Source organism: Vespa velutina, chromosome 4, assembly GCF_912470025.1.
Source record: "Vespa velutina chromosome 4, iVesVel2.1, whole genome shotgun sequence".
NCBI classification, from domain to species: domain Eukaryota; kingdom Metazoa; phylum Arthropoda; class Insecta; order Hymenoptera; family Vespidae; genus Vespa; species Vespa velutina.
The window spans coordinates 9,924,485-9,946,195 of NC_062191.1; the positions used below are offsets into that span (position 1 = coordinate 9,924,485).

General features: G+C 37.8%; 1 protein-coding gene and 1 long non-coding RNA gene across 4 annotated transcripts in view; one reads left to right on the forward strand and one right to left on the reverse strand.

Moving 5' to 3' along the window:
* The first annotated feature begins 3,480 nt into the window (after nt 1-3,480).
* The window catches only part of LOC124948311 (serine-rich adhesin for platelets-like), a 131,313-nt gene continuing 113,082 nt past the window's right edge, over nt 3,481-21,711 (forward strand). The window contains exon 1 of one of the 3 annotated variants that reach the window (XM_047491750.1): nt 3,481-4,493. In XM_047491750.1, the coding sequence (XP_047347706.1) occupies nt 4,337-4,493 (157 nt within the window). In that variant the 5' untranslated portion in view covers nt 3,481-4,336. The remainder of the gene's footprint in view (nt 4,494-21,711) is intronic. The other 2 variants (XM_047491749.1, XM_047491748.1) reach the window with 2 other exon arrangements.
* LOC124948330 lies at nt 15,630-18,034 on the reverse strand. Its single transcript, XR_007100679.1, has 2 exons — nt 17,260-18,034; nt 15,630-16,947 (listed from the first exon to the last, which is right to left on the reverse strand). It is a non-coding gene; the product is annotated as an uncharacterized LOC124948330 (long non-coding RNA).

Genomic DNA, 21,711 nt, shown 5'->3' on the forward strand with positions numbered 1-21,711 from the left:
AGAGAGGATAAAAGAGAAAGAGAGAGAGAGAGAGAGAGAGAGAGAGAGAGAGAGAGAGGATGAGAGAAAGAAAGAGGATTTAATATTCCAATTATTTGAATTAATTCGTGACTAAGAGTGATTCGGTTAATTAGATTAAGAAAGAATTTTATGTAATAGAGAAATAGTTTAGTTTATAACATCACTATGATACACTAATTTTTTATACTCTATTGTACTTTCTTTTCAATATGCTTCAAAGAGAATGAGTGAAAGATAAAAAAAAGAACGACAAGTGTCGTAGTTGTCGTATAACGAACTCGTACTTGTATTCACACACATACGTATATACTACATACAATAGAGAATGTTAATTAATGGCGCGTGTACAGGAAATGTATCTCGCCCCCTCTCTCCCTTACCCCTTTCGCCTTTTCTCTCTTCTTATATCTTTTTTTTTTTTTTTTCTAACGCGGATATATCCCGATGTCTGTGCGCATTAGCAGCTATTCTAATTAATCGGAAACAAAGACGATCTACGCGGAGAGACATAACTGGTCTTACGTGTAAAAGTTAAGATCGTTACGGAAGAGGCCCGTTTGCCTTAGAGGCCTTAGTGCCACTCTACTCTGAATCGAAAACACGAAGGATGCTAATTAACGAGGAGCCTAAAGAAAATTTATTCCACCTCTCTGTTCCTACGTCGAGCTCGATTTTTAATCGAACCCTCCGCACGTGAACGTCTTGTATCTTTCTTTACCGTGGTTGTCTCTCTCTCTCTCTCTCTCTCTCTCTCTCTCTCTCTCTCTCCTCCTTGACTCGGCCCTACTATTCTCAGACTTTCGATTCGGCAAGAACCCAAGAGAGAAGCGACGTATACCTCGAACGAATCGATATATCGCGCATGATGCATCGTGTATGAATATTTAGGCATGTCTTGTCTCTTCGTCTTTTTTTTTTCTTTATTTCTTCCGTAACGCCAGTTACAACGTTTTTCAAGACGAGCGTGTTAGTGCCAATAAAAATCATCCTAAGAAGCGGATCTTTACTGTGCGTTTTTTTCTCTTTTTTTTTCTTTTGATTTGACATCGAACTTGGTCTTTCGAACAACGAGCAACATAAGGTGAACATATACAGCGGACATAGTAAAAGCTTTAGGGTAGTTACCCGTCGTTCGTATCGTCAACGTTCCGCCTGCCGGCACGGGCTCATAAATCTGAAAAGAGTTATGGTGTATTTTGCAACCAATTTGAAGTAATAAATTTGGTCCTTTCGAGGATACCCGGCACCCTGTAATATGAGAGCCGCTAATGTCCCTTCATTTATTCGTGAATATTTGCGGTGCGAGGGAGAGAGAAAAGAGAACGATAAAAAGAAAGCAACTATCTTTTTACAAATAAATTTTTATCGTATGATCATTCGATGATCCTCTTGCAAATATTTTCATTTTTAAATAGAAATTATATATATGTATGTGTGCGTGTGTATTATTTGAGTATTATGCTAATGATATTCTTTATAAAATATGAAGTTTCTTAATTAAAGAACTCAGGTCTTGCTGTTTCAACTTCATGAACCAATTGTTCGTTGATTTTATCAGTTCGTTGATCTTTTTTTTTTTTTTACATATAATAAGCTTGCTCATCGTCGGAGAGCGATGTAACGCGATGGAGTAATCGGTAAAAGTGTCGATTTCTCGCTCGACCACGACTAAGCTTTGCCTTCGAAACTAACTTCGAACCAGTAGAACCGGATTTCGTGTGAATATGTCTCTCTCTTGGAGGGCTCGAAAAGAAAAAGAAAAGAAAAAATAAAAAAAAAAAACGGTGCTTGTAAAGAAACATAGAGTCCCCTAAGAGAATTTTTTTTACGTTAGTGAACGTTAAGTTTCGTTTATCTTTCTGTTGTCGTCGATATACCAGAAATGCATACATAGATACTTACTTTACATGTATATATATATATATATATATATATATATATATATATATATATAAAAACACACAAACATACTTTTATTTTACCTAAGTATTAGTCATTTTCTAACAAATCGTATTTACGACTTAGTTTAACCTAGTAAGCGAAAGGATGATCGCAGGTCTTTCATTTGGCGTGGTTAAGAAGTATACGATTTTTTTTTTTTAACATTAGGGACTGAAAGCAACAAAGGCTTCGAGATTACTGGTACGTGAGAAACATAAACAACGAGCTACCTTGTTTTCTCATTAGCGGCAGGATATTTCTTGGTAATCTCCAGGCGATCTTACTGTTTCTGTGAAAATCTTCAAGACATAAGGCGCCTTACGACGAATGGGATAAGCCGGTTTCAGAAAAAGCGAAAGTTTGACTTATTAAAGGTACAATTTGTCTCAATGTTTTCAACCGCTACTGATATTGTTATTCGTACGTCTTTATAACCAATAAATTACTTTCAGCGTTTTGAGATTTATTATTAATATACTTTTTATCTTTCTCAATCATGCCCTGGATCACGAGTCTCAAGGAGGATCGCGGCGAATTATGATCGATCCGAGGTCTTTTTGAGACAAGTACACCGACTGTTCATTTTCTTGTTGGGATGAAAATCTACGGGATAATTTGTGGGATACAAAGGGATAGAATTAAAGAAAGAGAGACAGAGTGAAAGAGAGAGAAAGAGAGAGAGGGAGAGAGAGAGAGACAGAGAGACAGAGAGGTAGAAAAAAAAGTAAGCGTTATATCGGTCTTTGTCCATTATTTTCAGTCGGCGTGTCGATAATTTTTAAGGTCGGCATAGTTCGCAATCCCTTGGAATACCGACGAGAAGAAGTTGCACCGGCATCGAGCAGAGGCGTCAAAGCAAAATCTCGTCTTTTGCCAATTTGATTCGTCAAGGAACTTTTATGAAACGACTACGCCAATGCTTTTGTGTCCTGTAACGGGCCTCTTGAAGCACGCTCCGTTGCTCGCAAAGTACTCGAAACTCATCGCTTCCTGTACCAACTGCTTTTTTCTATCTTTCCTTCTTTTCTTTTCTCTCTTTACCTCTCTCTTTCTTTTTCTCTCCGTTTCTCTTTCTCTTTCTGTTTCTCTCTTCTCCTTTTTTTTCTCTCTTTCTCTTCGTCAAACGGAGTAATCGGGCTTAATTAAATACCCAGCCGTGAAAGATGCCATTAATGTTTTGTCCTTTTTCAATCTGTTTCTTCCTTTTCCTTAGGAAAATGTCTAAATCATTATTTTTGATGAAGAGACGGAAAAAGATTATGATTAATGCAAAAATATTATCAATGAGTACGTTTTATTCGACAATATTAATACAATATCAATTAACGTTTTGATGATTTATTCGAATAAAATAAAATCAATTATTAGAAACTTACATTAACGTATTATAATCATGCACGTGTTTCTGAGATAGGGTGCAGGTGGTGATGATGGTAGTGGGGGGTCGCGTGAATGAAAAGCTCGATCGGGAAGACGGGGAAAGAGAGAGGCTGATAGTCGTACGGCGAGAGGTCGGCAGATGGCAGTGCGGTCGCTCGGCGCCAGCTTGAAACACCTGACGATCGACTTAGCAGTGCAGCATGGACTCGGCTGGCAGGCACACACTTCTTTCAAAGAAAACAGGTGCCAACGACGAACGTGCTGTCGAGTACCGTTGTCGGATCACACGCGAGTGAGAGAGAGAAAGAGAGAGAAAAAAAAGATAGAAAGAGAAAGAGAGAGAGAGAGAGAGAGAGAGAGAGAGAAAGGGAGACACACTCACAGAAACAGACAGATACATACAGTGGGGTGACAATAAAAAGAAAAAAAAAGTAGAGAGAAATATCCAAAGAAACATCCTCATTCCCCAAAGTTTTTTTTGAGACACACGTTTACGTGGATCTGATTCACGATCGATTATTTCGGGATATGATGAGAAGAAACGCGAAGTACGACGATCGGCAAATGTTGCAAAAATATCGATTAGAAAATGCTTAGATATTCGTAAAGGTAATTGAGATTCGAGTACGTAAATCCATTTGTATTTCGTCCATGGGAAGAATCGAAGATAGGACGGTCGCGAGTTCAAAATTCCCGCGCGCGCAACTCCCTTTCGTCCTTCCATTCAGCGTACGCGTCGACGAGATTGAACGTAAGGGCCCGCGAGTAGCCGCACGCGATACGACAAAGATGTGACGCAATTCGGACGTTCCTTTTACCGGCCCTTTCGGAAGTGAGCGCGGAAAGAGGAAGAGAGATAGAGATAGATACATAAATTGTTAGATAGATAAAGATAGATAGATAGAGAAAGGGAGAGAGAGAGAGAGAGAGAGAGAGAGGGAGAGAGAGAGAAAAAAGATATAAAGCTTTTGTTTTTTGATAAAACTAAATAAAAATGATGGCGACACGTTCATCGGCAATGACGATACTACTTCTCTTGACGATCTTCATACTTGAGCTGATCTACGCCAAGGATCATGATGGATCGAGATTGGAATATGAGGATTTTCTTACAACCACCGAAAGCTACGTTCGTCTTCGCGTCGACAGAGGTTAGTTCATTTTTTTATTTTTCTTTTTATTCTTTTTATTTTTTTTTTTTATTTTCTATTTTCTCTTCGAAAATATTACTTATTGTATTTTCATAAGCAGCTTATATGAGGTAACAGTGTGTTTGAACGCGTTGTTGAAAAAAGAAAGAAAGAAGAAAAAAGAGAGAGAGAGAGAGAGAGCGAGAGAGAGAGAGAGAGAGAGAGAGAGAGAGAGAGAGAGAGAAAGAGCTATCGCAATAATTATTTTTCGTTCTTAAAACGACGACACGACCGTTGCCTAATAAAACGTAGAGATGCAATAACCTCCACATTATCTCCCTCATCCTCCATTTTACATCCCCATCTAGCAAAGTTAAAGTTTCCCTTTAAACGTGAGAAATGTTTATGCGAAAGTTAAAATCTATCCATTATAAACAGCACCATTAGCTCTTACGAGTTAAAAGAAGACCGAGTAGACGCGTACCAAGGCAATTATGGAATATAATTACGCGATTAATTAGCCCCAGGATCGACCGTAGTTTAGTAATCCGTACTGGTTTATGTACTCGAGAGAAGAACGAATGGATAATTCTCTCTCTCTCTCTCTCTCTCTCTCTCTCTTCCTCTCTCTTTCTCTCTCTCTGTCTCTCCTTTTCTTTCTTTCTTTACCTCACGATAATCACACGACAATCGCAACGTCAGAATCGTTGGAACGATGCTAAATGCCGAGAACTTTGTTGTTCTTTTACTCTCTCTCTCTCTCTCTTTCTCTCTCTCTCTCTCTCTCTCTCTCTTTATCTCTATTTCTATCTGTATATACTATGCCTACGATGAACGACCTTTGCTCCAACGCCTTCGTGAAAGTGCGATCGCACGAAGAAGGCCTTGCGCCTTTCCGAAGCTACTTTATGGTCTTCGCTATTCTTAAGTTCGAAATTTCGTCGGATTTTAACGAGAATTTCATGTCTGGTATCAAATATCGCATAATTGCTTGTGAACGCATTCTTTGGAAAAATGTTTTTCATGGCTATCGCGTTAAGCATTTTATCGTAATAACAACGAGGGGTGAAATATCGAAGTGAAAAAGAAAAAAAAAAAAGAAATAAGAAAGAAGCAATAAGAATGATTCGACTTCAAGTATATCCGATCGAAAGATCAACGAACTCTTGTAGACTTTTATACTATATCCTTAGCCCTCATAGAACTGGAGGATACTTCGGAAAGGATGCACCAATGTCGAGCGCGAGTTAAGCGGATGAGATTTTCTTCATACATTATTTATATTGTTACTTGTGCGTTATTGTAAGGGGCAGGATTACTTGGACGATATCTACTCGTACCCTCGACTATCTCACATCTACTTTGTATTTTATCGACTATGCACAAGGAGGGATTTAAATAATTGTTAGGTTATCCTTAAAGGAATAAAGAAAAAAAAAAAAAAAAAAAAAAAAAAAAAAAAGAAAAAAAAAAGTAAAAATAGAAAAAATAGAAAAAAAAATAAGAAAAAAATAAAAAAAATGGAAAAAAGGAAAGAAAAGAAAAAGAAAGGCTTGGCTATTTTCAAGACAGAAAAAGTTCGTTCGCGTTCCATTGCTCGTGATTAGATTATGCATCGATTGCCTTTAATAGAATCACTTAATTTGCATGCACTTAGAAAGGCGGAAGCACGTTTCTTCGGCGTCGAAGAGGACGCGCGCCAACTCTATGCGATTCTGAAAGAGCCGTATTCTAACTGTTGTCACAAATTGTTCGCGTGCTCGCACTTTCTATTGGCACTTGATCACGATAAAGCAAACACACAGGTGGGTTTTGTACTTGGTTGTTGTCGTCTTTGACCGTGTGCTGTTTAATAAAATAGGCAAGATAATACGTTTACTACTTTATTATACCTTATTATACCTTACTCAGTAAATCACGGAAAAAAATAAAAGAAAGAAAAAATGAAATAAAATAAAATAAAATAAAATAAAATAAAATAAAAGTAAAGACAAGAAAAGAAAAGAAAAAAGAAAAACAAAAAGAAATATAATTTTTAATGTTTCCTTTTTAACCATACTCGATGATAAAAGAAAACTACTTTATCTTTATTTATACATATATATGTATGTATATGTAACTGTTCGTTGTGTGTTTGAGTAAATTCATGATAGAAGAACCTTTCTCTCCGGTATTTTCATTATAACTCGTTCGTGTAACCGGATAAATCTGTCACGCAAAGAGGCTTTTCATTCCCTAGACACGACTTCTCGGACTAATGCCAGTTTCCACGCAGCTATGCCAGCTTAGTTTACGAGGTGCGAGAGAGTACGACGTAGCTAATGCATATGCATGCAGAAAGGAGGAGCGCAATAGAATGTACTATGTATAAAACGTGAAATCTTTTTTCCGAGCTCGTCGCCCTGGTACGTGCTCGGACCAAGAAAGAGAAAGAAATGGGAGAAAAGAAAACCTATACGTAAATAGTTACGTATGTATGTATGTATGTACATGTATTGTATGTGCGTGTGTGTGCGCGCGCGTATGTGTGTGTATATGTGTGTGTACGTACGTTGGTTTGTTCCCTACGTTCATAGGGACGTTATGACTTTTTGAAATTATTTTACGAGAACTATACCGCTTTGACCATTTATTTAACGATAAGATATTTATGATTACCCAAACGTTATTTACGACATGTAACATGACTTTTAATGAATCACGCGAGCCCAATTTGGTGCACTCGAACGAACTTTTAAGATCCTTTGCCTTTCAGCCATGGTTATTCCTTATCTTATTTTCATCCTCGTTTCTACGACGTTTAAACGATGCTACACCATTATTATTATTATTTTTTTTATTTTCGAAGCGAACGTATTTTCTTCTTCTTCTTCTTTTTTTTTCTTTTTTATCTTTTTTTTTTACAAAGCTTCGCTCTCGTCGTTATTCTAGTTCCTTAATTAATTCAAATGTTTCTTATAAATTATATAACTAAATGCATAAAAATCTAATCACAAAGTTATTCCATACTTTTCGATAACATTATCAAGACGTAAGATCTGGTAATATTACTTATCTAGTGATGGTATTATTTATCTAGGTATATACCACTGGTATTCGTGTACGGTCACACATTTTCTAATCCTAACGCAAGGAGAAGGACTGTGTCGTTGGTACAATCGAGAAGATTAATGTACGTGCCATGTTAGATAATAGAAGTAGATTTAATTAAGATTAACTCGACCAAGTGCGCGTATATTTACAGACCTACTCGTTCAAAGTGAAACGTATGAAACGAATGAAATAAATTCGATGGAAATCTTAATTGTAAAGTGTATTAGAAGATATCCCTACGATATAATTTTACCGTGAAAAATGAATATCGATGAGGAAGAAAAAAGAGAAAGAGGGAGAGATAGATAGAAAAATAGATAGAGAGATAGATAAATAAATAGATAGATAGATAGATAGATAGAGAGAGAGAGAGAGAGAGAGAGAGAGAAATGAAAGAAAAACGAATAAGTAATAAGTAGGAATAGTTCGTAAAGATCGAAATCAAAGTGTAGCTTGGATCGTAGCGCAGGTGGAAACTTGATGTTGCTCTACGGTAAACATATACAGAGCATCGTCCGTTTCATTGCCAAGGCTTTGAAAGTAGTCTGAAGGTATCTCGTACCTTCTTCCCGCGGGATACGAGCAAATTTATATCCGGTCACTCTCGGACCGTATGTCATTATCCGTCATTACGAACGAACCCGACGATCGGCAATAGTGGACCCTGTCGTTCTCTTGCGTGCCATGTTAACTCGACCTTGACGTTACCAGTATCACAAATTTATACAACCTGTCCTTCTAACGCGATCGGTACTTACAGAATCTTCCTGCTCCTTGCGGTTTGCATGTTCACGCATACGCGCGTGTCTACATGCGAGGTATAGGATATCTCTTAGGTCATTAAAGCACGAGAGATGTTATCGACTCGTTTTCTTCGATTTTCTTTTTCTTTTTTTCTTTTTTTCCCCCTATCTTTTTCTCTTTTACTATTCGTTTCTACGTATTTGTTCGAAGCACACCGATTCGACTTTATAGCAATCGTAATTTAGCTACTATAAAATCAAATCGTTTAGAATTATATTATTCCTTTTTTAAATATCGTAGAAACTTCGTGTTATCTTTTTTAAGTCGTTTCTGTTTCTCTCCCTTCTTCTTCTTTTTCTTCTTCAATTATTCTACAGGTATAAAATACACATTTAAAAGTATATACGATCCCTTTAACTCATTCGAACGTTGTAAGTACTTATGTTTGGTTAAAGGATCCAACCATAGTCGATTATGGAGAAAATGTAGGAGTTTCTTCTTCGAGAGGTAACGATTCTCGATAACGAGATTCACGTTGCTGTCCGTCATTAGCCTCACCCTCCAAACCCTACCTCTCTAGTCAGTCCCAGTCCTCTTCTTATTCTTGATAGAGGCTCCGTTTAAGAATAATAGGGGGCGATCGCAGAAAGTACCTCGCGAGTTGTTGGTAACGCAGGTCGGCAGCGTGCGCCTCGAATTCGCGCGATGGTATCGACCGTAAGCGCCTGTCTTTATTCCCTCGCTCTCTCTTATAGGATCTCCTCCTCGAGATACGAGGCATTAAAGTCTCTACAACGAAGAGATCCTTTCCTTCTTCTTCTCTTTCTCCTTCTTCTTCGTACCAGTCTTCTCGTTACATTCCATCGTTCAAGGTACATCCTCGGTAAAATGTACTGAATGGGGGAGGGCTGGGAGGAAATGGTTGGAGTACCGATGATTACGGCATCCGACTTGTTCCAAAGAGAAACGAAGAAGATGATCGGTTGGTTCTCAAGATCCTGCGAATGCTTTATTTCTCTCGAGCCAAACGAATGTACTTTTGGTTTCTTTTTCTTTTTTCTTTTCTTTTCTTTTCTTTTCTTTTCTTTTCTTTTCTTTTTTTTTTTCATTGGACGCGTACTTTCACCAGCTAAAAAAAGAAATACGAGAAATAATGCAAGGTGTTTTGAAGAAAAAAAATATTTACCTTTTCTATGGATGTATTATAGGAGACGTTATGATATATAATAGAAACATTTAATTATAATAAATTAAAGATTTAATTAAATAAGAATTTTATTCAATTAAAATTTATATAAATTTTATAATATAAATGTTGTAATAGAAATGCGTTTTCTTCCTTTCTTTTTTTTTTTTATTAAAATAATCCAAAGGAATCTTAGTTAACGAGTTTCGATCCTTGCTCTATTTTTGACCCTTCTTAAGGAGATGATCTGCTGTTCAAGGAGAGCCTGTATCTTGGGCTTGGTTCAATAAAACGTATCGTACGAGTAAAGAAAAATCGAAGGGAACGCGAAGACTCCTTCGTCGTCGCAGTTGTCGTAGTCGTCGTAGTCGTCGTAGTCGTCGTAGTCGTCGTAGTCGTAGTCGTCGTTGTGGTCGTCGTGGTTGTCAAAGGAGGAAAAGGAAGAAAGAAAATGAGGAAAAGAAGGACGAGACGTCGTGCAAGTTCTTCTTCTTCTTCTTCTTCCTCCTCCTCCTCCTCCTCCTCCTCCTCCTCCTTCTCCTCCTCCTCCTCGTCCTTCTTCTTCTTTGCTTCCCCGAAGAAATACGTGCGTCGATCGACAATTTTCCCGGAGAGTAACTCGTATCAAGGCGAGTATGCTACACATACCTACCTAGACTCTAAACAGGTTTCCATGCGAGTATATACGAGTGAAAAATTACTGGCACACCGCGTTGGCTTTCTCAGAATCCGCGCGAGAGAGAGAGAGAGAGAGAGCGATCGAACTCGAACTTGAAATCGAAACTGGCATTCTCTCTTTATCTTTCTCCATCTCTCTCTTCCTTTCTTTCTTTCTCTCTCTTTTTTTCTCTTTATATTTCTATCCTTAACTCGTCGCTTAAAGTTTTTGCACCTGTTCCATGGAGAACAACGACGAGGACGAAGGAGTCTCTTTCGAGACGATGTGCTCGTTACCATTTTCAATTTACCTTCGACTTTCCTTCTTGTGACCGGTTGTTGTTGGATCGTAGAAAGAAATCCAGTTCTAGATCCCCCTCCTTCTCTCTCCCTTGATCTACTCTTTCGATTATATCTTCCAAAGACGAGGATCGCAGGTAGATGAAGAAAAGATATCATATCGTCTAAATTAATCGTTGCTATCGTGTTGCCCCGCGAGAGTCTGTTAAGATTAAGAAAAATCCAATTTGTTTTTCAAATTATAAATATACAGAATGACGATTCCATTATATATTATTATAGTCTCGATAAATATTCTTCTTTTTCTTTTTTTGGGTTGAAATAATGTTTCATATTACGACTTCGTACCTGTTCTTTTTTTTTTTTTTCTTTTCTTTTTCTCTGTAGTATAGGTACTTACATTTCTATAGTCATTTATTAAAGATACATTCGCGTTTTATTAACCCTTTTACAGCGGTGAAGTTGAACAGCCAGTATGCTACTGCTGCGCTGTACGATACAGTTGAATCGCGACTGTAGACTTTACCGCCGAGCGTAACATCTGATACTTTGTTATATTATGTAAATTATTCAAATTATACGTGAAATTAATATATAACTATTATAAATGAAGATATCAAGGTATACTACGTTCACCTAGAGTTCTTAATTCAAATAGAACTTTGTCGTATGATTGTAATCGTCATTTTTAATTGACACTATAGCGAACATTTAACGTCAAATGACTATAATCAATCTTTAGTAAGGGAAAGGTTAAATGAACATTTATCTATCTATGCGGTGAGGTTATTTAATGGACGAATAAAAAGAAGTTTTAAGTGAAATAATTTTTCTTTAGTCATATTCGACGATCATCGACGTTTCTTTTCGTTTCATTGATAGATCATCTTCATTGACTAATTATTTCGTAGACTCGTTAAATTTTTCAGTTGTTGACAAATTACTTCATAGATTTCTTTATTGTTAAAAAATTTTTGTATTTATAGAAAAAAGCAATTTATCGTACGCATGATATTCGTATGTACGTATATATGTACCTATGTATGTGCTTGTGCATATGTCATGTATATATATATGCTTGTTTACGAGTATGTATATAAGGATGTATATGAGTATATACATATATATTGTATTTACGTATGTACAACATGGCTGTACATGTAATGATCGTAAACCGTAACGATTGTAACATGTACGGCGAACTCGTAATTAGGATGTCGGTAAATGACGTTTCCTTCGCAGTGAGCAGGTAAGCGCATAGGTGTGCACAGCACTGCCGGCAAATAGAAAGTCTTATCCGTTTTCTTGGATCCAAAGAAGAAGAAGAAGGAGAAGTAGAAGTAGAAGTAGAAGGAGAAAAAGTGATGGCTCTGTATTGTGGCCGCTAATCTTCGCGCATCGTGCTACGTCGCGTACGATGATTTCGCAAGGTGTTCGAGCAGAAATGCCTTTGCATGAGTTTTCAAATCATCGTCATGCATATGCACCGATAAAGGTAAATTCACCTTTTGAAAATGTTATTATTTCCAAAATGGAATTATCTTTTAACCAATTAGCTGGAATAATTTGTCATCTTTAATACTGCCATTATTATGACCTAATTTGAGTTGCTTTAGAGAAAATATAGAAATATATTTTGCAAATAACTCTTTAAAACTGCTTGTGAAAATTCAAGTCTCTTGTCAGTGACACGTTCGAAGAATCAAAATGTTATTCTGCAAGGTAACGATGTTTTTTTTTTCCGAAATCCGTTCCAACGTTCTGTGTTTCGTCATCAACGCGTTACGTGAAACGTGTGCGTTTATATATTATGCATGGAGCAATCCGAATGGCTTTCTTCGAGAGACTATCAGCAGCAACCCCATTTGTCGTTTTATTCGTACTATTTAAAAATCTCTTCGTACCAAACTATCAGATTTTCCAATCAATATTTATGCAAGATAAAAAAATGAAAGAGAACTGTTGTAGTATCTAATCAAATATCATTTACAGATATAGAAAAACAAAGTTGCCTCTCGTATAATAATAATACCGTTCTCATTTCACCGTTTTGATCACCTTAACGGATGTTTTTCTTTGCGAACTAAAGACCATGTATTTTTATTTTTATTTACATTTTTATTATCCTTTCATCCTCGTTAAATACTGGATTTAAGGTGTTACAAAGTCACGAACGATGACACAGCAACATTTGCAACATGGGTGCTGTTAAGCGATCACGTTCAGACGTGGAACGAATTCAACTAATCACTTTTTTATCACATCAGGGCTCACCGTCCTACTAACCTAAAGCAAGAGATTCTATGACTCGCAAAATATTTTACATGCAATCAAGTAGCAAAACTCTTTTCGATATCGATCGAAAGCGAGTTATTAATCGTTATTCCTTTGATATTTAACCATTTATAAGAGCTAATAGCAAATAAATTACTCGGGGATGTAAATGACAATGAGTTGCATAAGTCGATAATTACTTTTTTTTCTTTTTCTATGCTTATTAAGAATAGAATTCTCATTGATGATTCAACTTCCGTCTTGATCGTCATCCTCCTAAATTATATTCAACGAAAGAATGAATGAACGAATGAACGAATGGACGAATGAACGAACGAACGAATGAACGAACAAACATCTTCGATGTTGCGATAAGATTGACAATTTTAGGTCGACTATGACTTCTTATCTGTTATATCTAATATTGTACGGAGCATTAAGTAAAAGTACTTTAGGTACCATAGATTATTTCTACATTCTGTTATTTTGCGAAAGAATATTTATCGTAAAGTCTCTTAGCATGATTTATGCTAAATCGATCGAAGGCTACGAAGATGAAGAACGGACGAAGTTCGTCCAAGTGTTTTCTCGGAAAACAATGTCTAGTTTGTTCCTACCATTATCAAAGGCGTCTTTCATGGGTGTTTGACTACCAATTATCGTCAGGTGTTTTGTAAACTGTGAAACCATTTTTTTTCTGTTTTTGTGTTTTCTTCTTCTTTTTTCTTCTTTTTTCTTCTTTTTTTTTTTTGCCACAGAAAATAGTCGAGGAATTCCTCGTGGCTTATCCTACACGGATTTCTTTGTCTCGTAAGAACGAAGAAAAGCCTCGTTTACGAGTTGCACCTCGAAAGTTTTCTGGAGGGTACGCATGTTAGCCCCTTTGCGAAGCACATAAACGGCGGGCACTTTTATCGCATCGAAACGACGTCGGTGTTCGCACCTTTAACGTGCTCCCTCACAGCGCTCGACTAAACCGGCTTTTTATGTAAAAGTAATTGCGTTCTCGTGCAACTGGAAGCCAAGTTGCTCGTTTCAACATTGGAACTGCGGTTCGTAGATATTACGGATTCATGAAAGTTTTACCGTCTCGGCTGTCACGCTAACGTCTCGTGGGTGGCGTTAAAATAACCATAAATCTAACGCGTCCCATTATTCGAGATTTAGGGGGAGCGTAATTTGTGTAAACGCAATTCCATTACCTTCGTTATTTGATTATTTATAAATATTAATACTCGTTAAAATGTCATGTTGATTCATTGGTTTCTGTAGAAACGTCAGTATTATGACTAACGAGAACACATTGAGAACAATCATTATTTAAAGTTTCAAATACATGTCTAATGTCAAAGCGAGATTTAAATAATCTAGATTATCTTATCGTTAAAGTTGATTCATTGGTTTCAATAGAAACGTTGGTATTATAATTAACGAGGACATTAAGTTAAAATCGAAGTTAACGATTATTAAAAATTTTAAATGTGTGTCTCATCTCAAAGCGAGATTTAGATAATTTTGAACTTCGAGTTCTTGAACGAACGTGGGCGGCTCGATGGTTAATTACGCAATAATCCATTATACCAACTCATTATTGGAAATCTAATGAGGATGATGACTTCGTGCACGTTAGCCGAGTATTCTTTGAATCAGGCACTTTTCTATTATGAAATCGAATTGATTGAGAGTTGAAAGAATGTCTTATGTTTTCAAAGGACTACATATTTTCCTACATGTACACGTATTATCGATAATCATTTAATTCAATAATAATCATCAGAATGTATATAGGTAGACGGCTTTTTGATTTTTAAGATCAACTTACCTATATCGAAGGACAAAGATGATAATTATTGAGAATATAAGATCGCATGATCGCTCGCTCGCTAGAGTTCGTTCGCGTGAAATACAATGAGCCATAAATCGTGATCGAGTTTTACGATGTTTCCGTGAGATAGTAGAAACGTCGTAAGAGAGAATGGAGAGAGGGTGAATCTCTTTGAACATAGGGACGTTCAAATGTCCACGAGATATACAATAAGACGTTCAGATAATTGGACGGATGACCCAAGCTGAGGGCTCAGTACGTTACGACTATTATGGGATTCACTTGGTGAAGTCGGAAGGGTCATTACGTTTTACGCGCGAGTAAAAGAAGAAAAAGAAAAGAAAAGAAAAGAAGGAGGATGGCGTGGAGGTGGTGTAGAGAAAGGGCGAAAGGGATAGGGGGAATGGGAAAGGGGGAAGAGGTTGGCAGGCAAAGAAGAAAAGAGAATTTTGCATGGTCGATGAGTAAATTGCCTTACGGGGGATGGGGGTTGTAGCATTCGAGTTGTTGCTTTCGGCTTGCCAGCAATATTTTCTCGTGGTGAAATTGAATGTCGTTGTAAAGTCAGTCGCTGACTTTGAGCTGGACTTGGTTGCTCTTTCTATCTCTTTCTTTCTTTATTTCTTTTCTCTCTCTCTCTCTCTCTCTCTCTCTCTCTTTCTCTTTCTCTCTCTCTCTCTCTCTTCCTCTTTCTTCCTCCCTTCAAAAACGAGAAAGAGAAAGGAAGTCTTCTCTGATACACGCACGTAGGCGTCCAATCGTTATTCACCACCTCGCCGGGGGTCTGTACGTTCAATGATTCTCGAGCTACTCTCCTTCGAGATCTCCAACCTACCCTAGTGACCACTCGCGTATCATACAGCGTGATTTTATTCGCGTCGTCGATCATGCTCGCGTGTCGATTATTCGTTCTACGATCTCGACCATGACCATGGAACTTATTTCGAGACTTATCCTTGGCGGGAATGAATTTTTTTTCTATATATCGATAGTCGATCGAAAAAAGAAAAGAAAAAAAAAAAAACAAAGAAAAAAAGAAAAATACGGAAACAAAGAAAAATAAAAAAAACAAGATAAGTAGGTATGATAGTAAACAAAATTCTATTACGACATTCTATTACGACATTCCATCAATATTACTCTACCTTCTTATTAATGATTAATACTTATTCCTTTCTTGGAATTAACGTGTGGTAACGTAACGTTTTACAAAAGATATTTATTTTCAACATAATGATCTCAATGCTCGGCTTATAAGCCCGGTAGTATCTTCCTCAGCGACACAATCTCTGAGTGCATCTGCACGATGGAAGGGCATTCGAATGCATTTATCAAGCCATTAAAACGACAGGGGAAAGTGGCTTGGTATCGGTACTCGGTACTCAAAACGATTTATCAAAGTCGTCGAACGATTCGCGATCCAACGTGTCATTCGTTCTCGTAGCAGTGCGAAACTTGCAGAGAGTGGAAAAAGAAGAAAAAAAGATAAAGAAGAAGAAAAAAGTGGGAATAAAAAAAGAAGGGAAAAAATCTTAGCGAATGATTTGGTGGCCAATTCATTCGATCGCATTTGTTAAATGTACACTCTGGCTTTCAGCTTTCGGTATCGTTTTTCTCTTCTCAACAAGACATGATTTCTAACTCGTTATCGATATCAAACCGCTAAGATCTGGAGCGTATTGTGGTTCGGTAGACCAAAAAGTATCGAAATCGAACCGAAAATGATACGAAAATTGTAGGCTATAATTGAGGATGATGTATAAGATACAAACGGCTTCACGAATTCTCATTTACTTTCACAAAATAATGCCTATTGGATCTGAAGAAAGATAACTAATGAACAATCATTTAAAATCAAATTGTTTGAATCTAAGGAAAAAAAAAAAGAAAATAAAAGAAACGATCTCTTTCGAACGAATCGTTTCTAATCATTCTCGAAAGCTTTACGAATTAGCGATATGCTTTCGGTAATTATACTTAACGTGAGGTAATTAAAATCCATGCCGTTAAAGTTTGGTCGTGTGACGAGGTTAGGAAGAGGAATATCAAGAGGGGTCCTCATTTCGTTTCCTTCAAAGGTGCGCCCACGCGATTTGATTTACGGGCTGACTGGGGAGAACACGAAATAGCGATGTAGTAGGAGTCACAGGGACAACATGGGGAGGGCCAAATTACCGTTTCTTCTTCTGTGTACCATCCTTCACCACCCCTGTCCTAATCCCACGCATTCCCTTTGTCTCATTGTTCTCGCGCTAGCACACACAGTTGGGGTCGACCAACGAAAACCATTTCACTTTACAATGGGATTATGATCCCATGTTGGAAAACGCCCCGTTCCTCTTGACAATGCGATCATCGTTCATCGTCCGGCAGGATAATGTCGATTGAAATTCCATCTACGATCAACGATTTTTTCACTTCTTTATAATTTTGCTTTTTTTTTCTTTTCTTTTTTTTCTTTTTTTTTTTTTTTTTCTTTTTATAAGTCGGTAGATAAAATTTTTTTTCGTTCAAATTGCGATCGACGGCTTTCACAATGGTCGCTTATTAACGATGATTTACGCGCCTCAAAAGAAGAAGAAGAAGAAGAAGAAGGAGAAGAAGAAGGAAGAAGAAGAAAAAGAAGTTTTCTTATTTGATATATCTGCTGTAATAGTGCGTTGTAACTTATAGTAAGTCGTGACTAACGTACTTACATATATACGTACTTATATGTATTTTGTTTTGATACAGGTAGACAATACCAAAAGTCCTCTATCATCGAATCCAATTTACGGACAACAACGAGCCGATTACATCGGTACACGAACACGTCCATAGATGTTTTCTCTTTGCCTCTTTGTCTCCTTCCCCCCACCTCTCTCTTTCTCTCTCGCACTTCTGTTCTCTTTCTTTTATGACAGGCGACGTCGTCTCGTTAGTGTTTGAGGTCACGAGTTACGTCTATCACATTGTTGTTCGACTCGTTCTACGGTCGATGGACGATTATTCGGCTATGTAGTAATAACGCCGACATCATGAATCGAGGATCGTTGGAGATAAGAAGCGAGTAACCAAATAAAGGGGGCGAGTGGAAGCTACGATGATGTCGATAAAAAGAGGGGCGAGGAGAGGAGAGAATAAGAAAGAAAAGAGGAGAGGAGTAACTGGTAGGAGTCTATCGGCTATTTGATCCACGAACTACCGAGATAATCGATCCATCTACCTTCGTTCATCTTGGAAAGTTTCTACTTGCAGAAAGGAACGTATGCCGCGTTAACTTCAACCAAGCTAACAGATTTTTCACAAATTTAATTTGCAACATTTACATTGCGATTTAACATTTTGATAAATATTTATCGTATTTATATATCTATAGTCTGACAATGTTATTATTAATTTCGTGATTAGTTACGCGTATTTTTTTTTTTTCTTTTTTTCCAAGTGTCTCGATCGACCTTGTCGATGTAAAAAAGGAAGAAGGTGACGACGAGAGAGAGAGAGAGAGAGAGAGAGAAAGCGAAATGGCCATCGTGTGGCCCACTTGTAAGCACGAACATGACATAACAGAGAAGATCTTCGTTCGAATGCTGCCTGCATCTTAAATACTCAACGAGAAATTCTTATTTCAGACTCTTGGACGTCGGGTATCGTTGACGCTTCGTTCTTTTAAATTCTTTCTTGCCTGGCATGCAAAAAGTTCTTTTCCTCCATTTTTTTCTTTTTTTTTTTTTTTTTTTGCAATAGATCCGGATCAGAATCTTTTTTATTTTATTATCATTGATGATCGTCGATAATGATAGATTTGTGATGTTGTAAAATGATACTTCGGAGATACTCTTCGAAACCGTAGGAGAACGTAGTAAAACGTTCCTTCCTCAGGTTTCTAAATGCATCTGTAGACGTTCGTCTAAAGCGAACACGCAAGCCCTTAAGCCGTAGACAAGTCGAGAAGAAATCTGATAAGCGTTTTGCAATCGAACGCCTCTAATTTTTCGTAGGTAATTAAGACCACTAGAAAGAGGGAGAAAGAGAGGAAGAAAAAGAGTGTAAGAGTGAAAGACAGAGAGAGAGAGAGAGAGGGGGGGGGGGGGGAAAGGGAATGGATAGTTCTAAGGGTCTTGTTAAAATATAAAAGGTAGCTGTATATCTAGCGATCAGCTTTCTAGATGGCAAGATGAGGATCTTCCAGAGTTAACTCCGTTCTTGGCAATTAAGACTTCGACCTTCGCGCTATGCAATTAAGACGGCCGACTCAAGGGAGGAAACCCCCTTGGTATTAGCCTACACCATTTAAGGTATCTAATTGCTTACTTCGCGTCTTATTAACGAATGATTATTCCTTAGGAATAGAACGATGTGAGATCGTACAAAATGAGACGTGATATCGTTGATCATAGATGAACTTTTAATATCAAGTAAATAAATAAATATATATATATATATATATATATATATATATCTGTAAGATAATTATAGCTATATCTAATATAAAATCGAAAATCATGACGTGAGAAATTGTTGATTGTCTTACTTTATATGATTACATTCCTTAAAACGCGAGAAATCGACCGAGTTTTATTGAAGTCAATGTACTTACAAACGTCTTACGATCTCCTGTTTCTCAGAAAATGTTTTTGCCTTTCTTCTCGCGAGCGCAATAAAAAGCAAGGAGACCGAAGAAAATCGGCGATCGGAGCATACTACTTGCAACGAGTATTTTCTTTCCTGGAAGAAGAACGAAAGAGACGAAGAAGAAATGGTGAAGCAAAGGAATAAAAAGAAGAAAAAGAAAAAGAAGAAGAAGAGAAGAGAAAAGAAGAAGAAGAAGAAGAAGAAGAAGAAGAAGAGGGTACGGCTCGATGGCCCTCAACGGAGCACCCATTATCGAACGTTATTCTTACTCGAGCGTATACCCCAGTACTATCGACTTTCATCAGAGAAGTCGAGAGCCCAAAGTCGATGCGCTGCGATCTCGCTCGCAACGTCGAACAACTTGCCATCCAGCTTTTTCTGCGCGTGGTTTATAGTGCAACACTGGACTCCCGAGATTTCTAGGTACGTCCTATCTAACGATCTCGGTACTCTTTCTTTCTTTCTCTTTCTCTCTCTTTCTTTCTCTTTCTCTCTCTCTCTCTCTCTCTCTCTCTCTCTTTCTTTCTCTCTTTCTCTCTGTCTTTCTTTCTTTCAATGTACGCTTCCAGAGAAGCCTTCTACTGCTTCGGAAATGCTTCCACCTACCGACGAAATGCTCCCGCTTGAATCTACGAGCGTAGAGCTCCCTAGCACCGAGTTTATCGCGATACATCGAGCATAGAGGCTTCCCATTCCTATCGAACGGAATTGCACAGACAAGAACCACCAGAACGTCTACACTCGCAGCGTAGGTGTAAAAACGATCGAGAACGATATTTCTATTGAACACCTGTTTCGAATTATCTACCTATTTCTGGGATTATTGTTATTTTCCTTATTTATTTACTTTCACTTATAATTTAAGAATTCTCTTAAAATTTATTCGGAAACACGTGTTTTTTGTTGAAATAATCGTACGTAGCTTCCTTTCCCTCACTCTCCTCCTCTCTCCCAATCTCTTCCTCTCATCTCCCAGGATCCTTGGGTATTATACAAAAAGAAGGTTAATCTTAATTCGGACGATATCGTTTATCGTTCTTTTTATGGCACAAGTTTCGAACCTCTCAAGATATCCGGTCTCGGGATCTCTACAACCCTTTCTCTACGAGCCCTTTTACCACGAACAGAGTTCGTTCCTTACGAGTAAAGTTCACGGTGGGCCTATTACCCAGTCAACTTCATCGATTTCGACTTCTATTATTTAACTCTGTTTTTATGGTTGTTCCGGTTATCGTTTACAGGCTTCTCCATGTTCCTATAATGTGAATCTTTTTCTGGTAGGAATCTGCACGTGTTATTCAACAGGATCTACGTACTCATTCCTTATAGTTTTCATAGGAGAATTTGTTATTTTCTTTTTTTTCTTTTGGTTTTTTTTTTTTTACGAAAACGTTCACCATGAATTATTTAGTAATTTATTCTAAATAAATGTATTTGCTTGTTTATTATCATATATATATTACGATAGAAATATTTCAAAATGCTATAAAAAATCGTTAGGTTCTTATCGGAATTGAAAGACATCGGCCCTTACCTCGAAGATTTTATCTTTAGAATTCGCTGGTAGAGATTAAAATCTATCTCCGACGTTATACCGGAGGGTATTCGCATGCAACAGGGAAGTTTTGCCAGGTGGCTCCTAAACCGTGGAGTGGTTAAGAGCAAGAAACTCAATTCACGTGACTCTCAAGACGATATCGTTTCCTATGTCCTGTTTACGGCATAGAAACGAAGCTATCCCTGCATGGGATCTAGTCTCTCCACGGTATTCATGTTGTCCTCCGTGCAGGAATCTAGCCTTAATGAGTAAAATTGACTCGGAGTTTCCTCGCTAGACCAAAGGAAGTCTCTCAAGGAGTAAGTTCGTGGTCGCCTTTCAGAGCACCACCACCACCATCATCAAGTACCTACTAAGCTGCATCAGTGTCTCTTCTTGGACTCTCTTTATCTCTCTCTCTCTCTCTCTCTCTCTCTCTCTTTCTCTCTTTCTCTCTCTTTCTTTCTTAGAGTTAGCGAGAATAGAAAAATCGGCTAGAGAGAGGAGGAAAAGGAGGAAGTAGAAAAGGAAGAGAAGGAAGTTAGAAGAAGAACAAGAAGAGAAAGAAGACTCGTTCCCTATCTGGCTTAGTCTAGTATACTGAATCAGGATCTGGTGTAGAGCACTAGCTGGTGTACGTGTTACGTTGTTCTTGCGGTTCGTAGAATTACACCGCTGTCGGTCGTGTTAGTTCGAGAAACAGGAATTTGCGCTTAAGGCACGCTTAAAGCAGAAGTCCAAGAGCTTCGAATGGGATTACTGGTAGCCCGTTGGTTATCGTTTTCTCCATGGCTTTTCGATAAGATCCTCGAGTCCCCTAATAGGTTCCTTTTGTTGAAAATCCCTGTAACGATCGTCCTGCTATGAGGCTGCCTCTGCGAGATAGAGCTTTTTACCTGACTTTAATCGCATCGCGATTACTGGTAGTCGAGGATTCGCTTCGCGACATTTGGACGACCGTCTTTATCGAGAAGAGAAAAGATTGAGAATGATGTCCGATTCTTCTTCT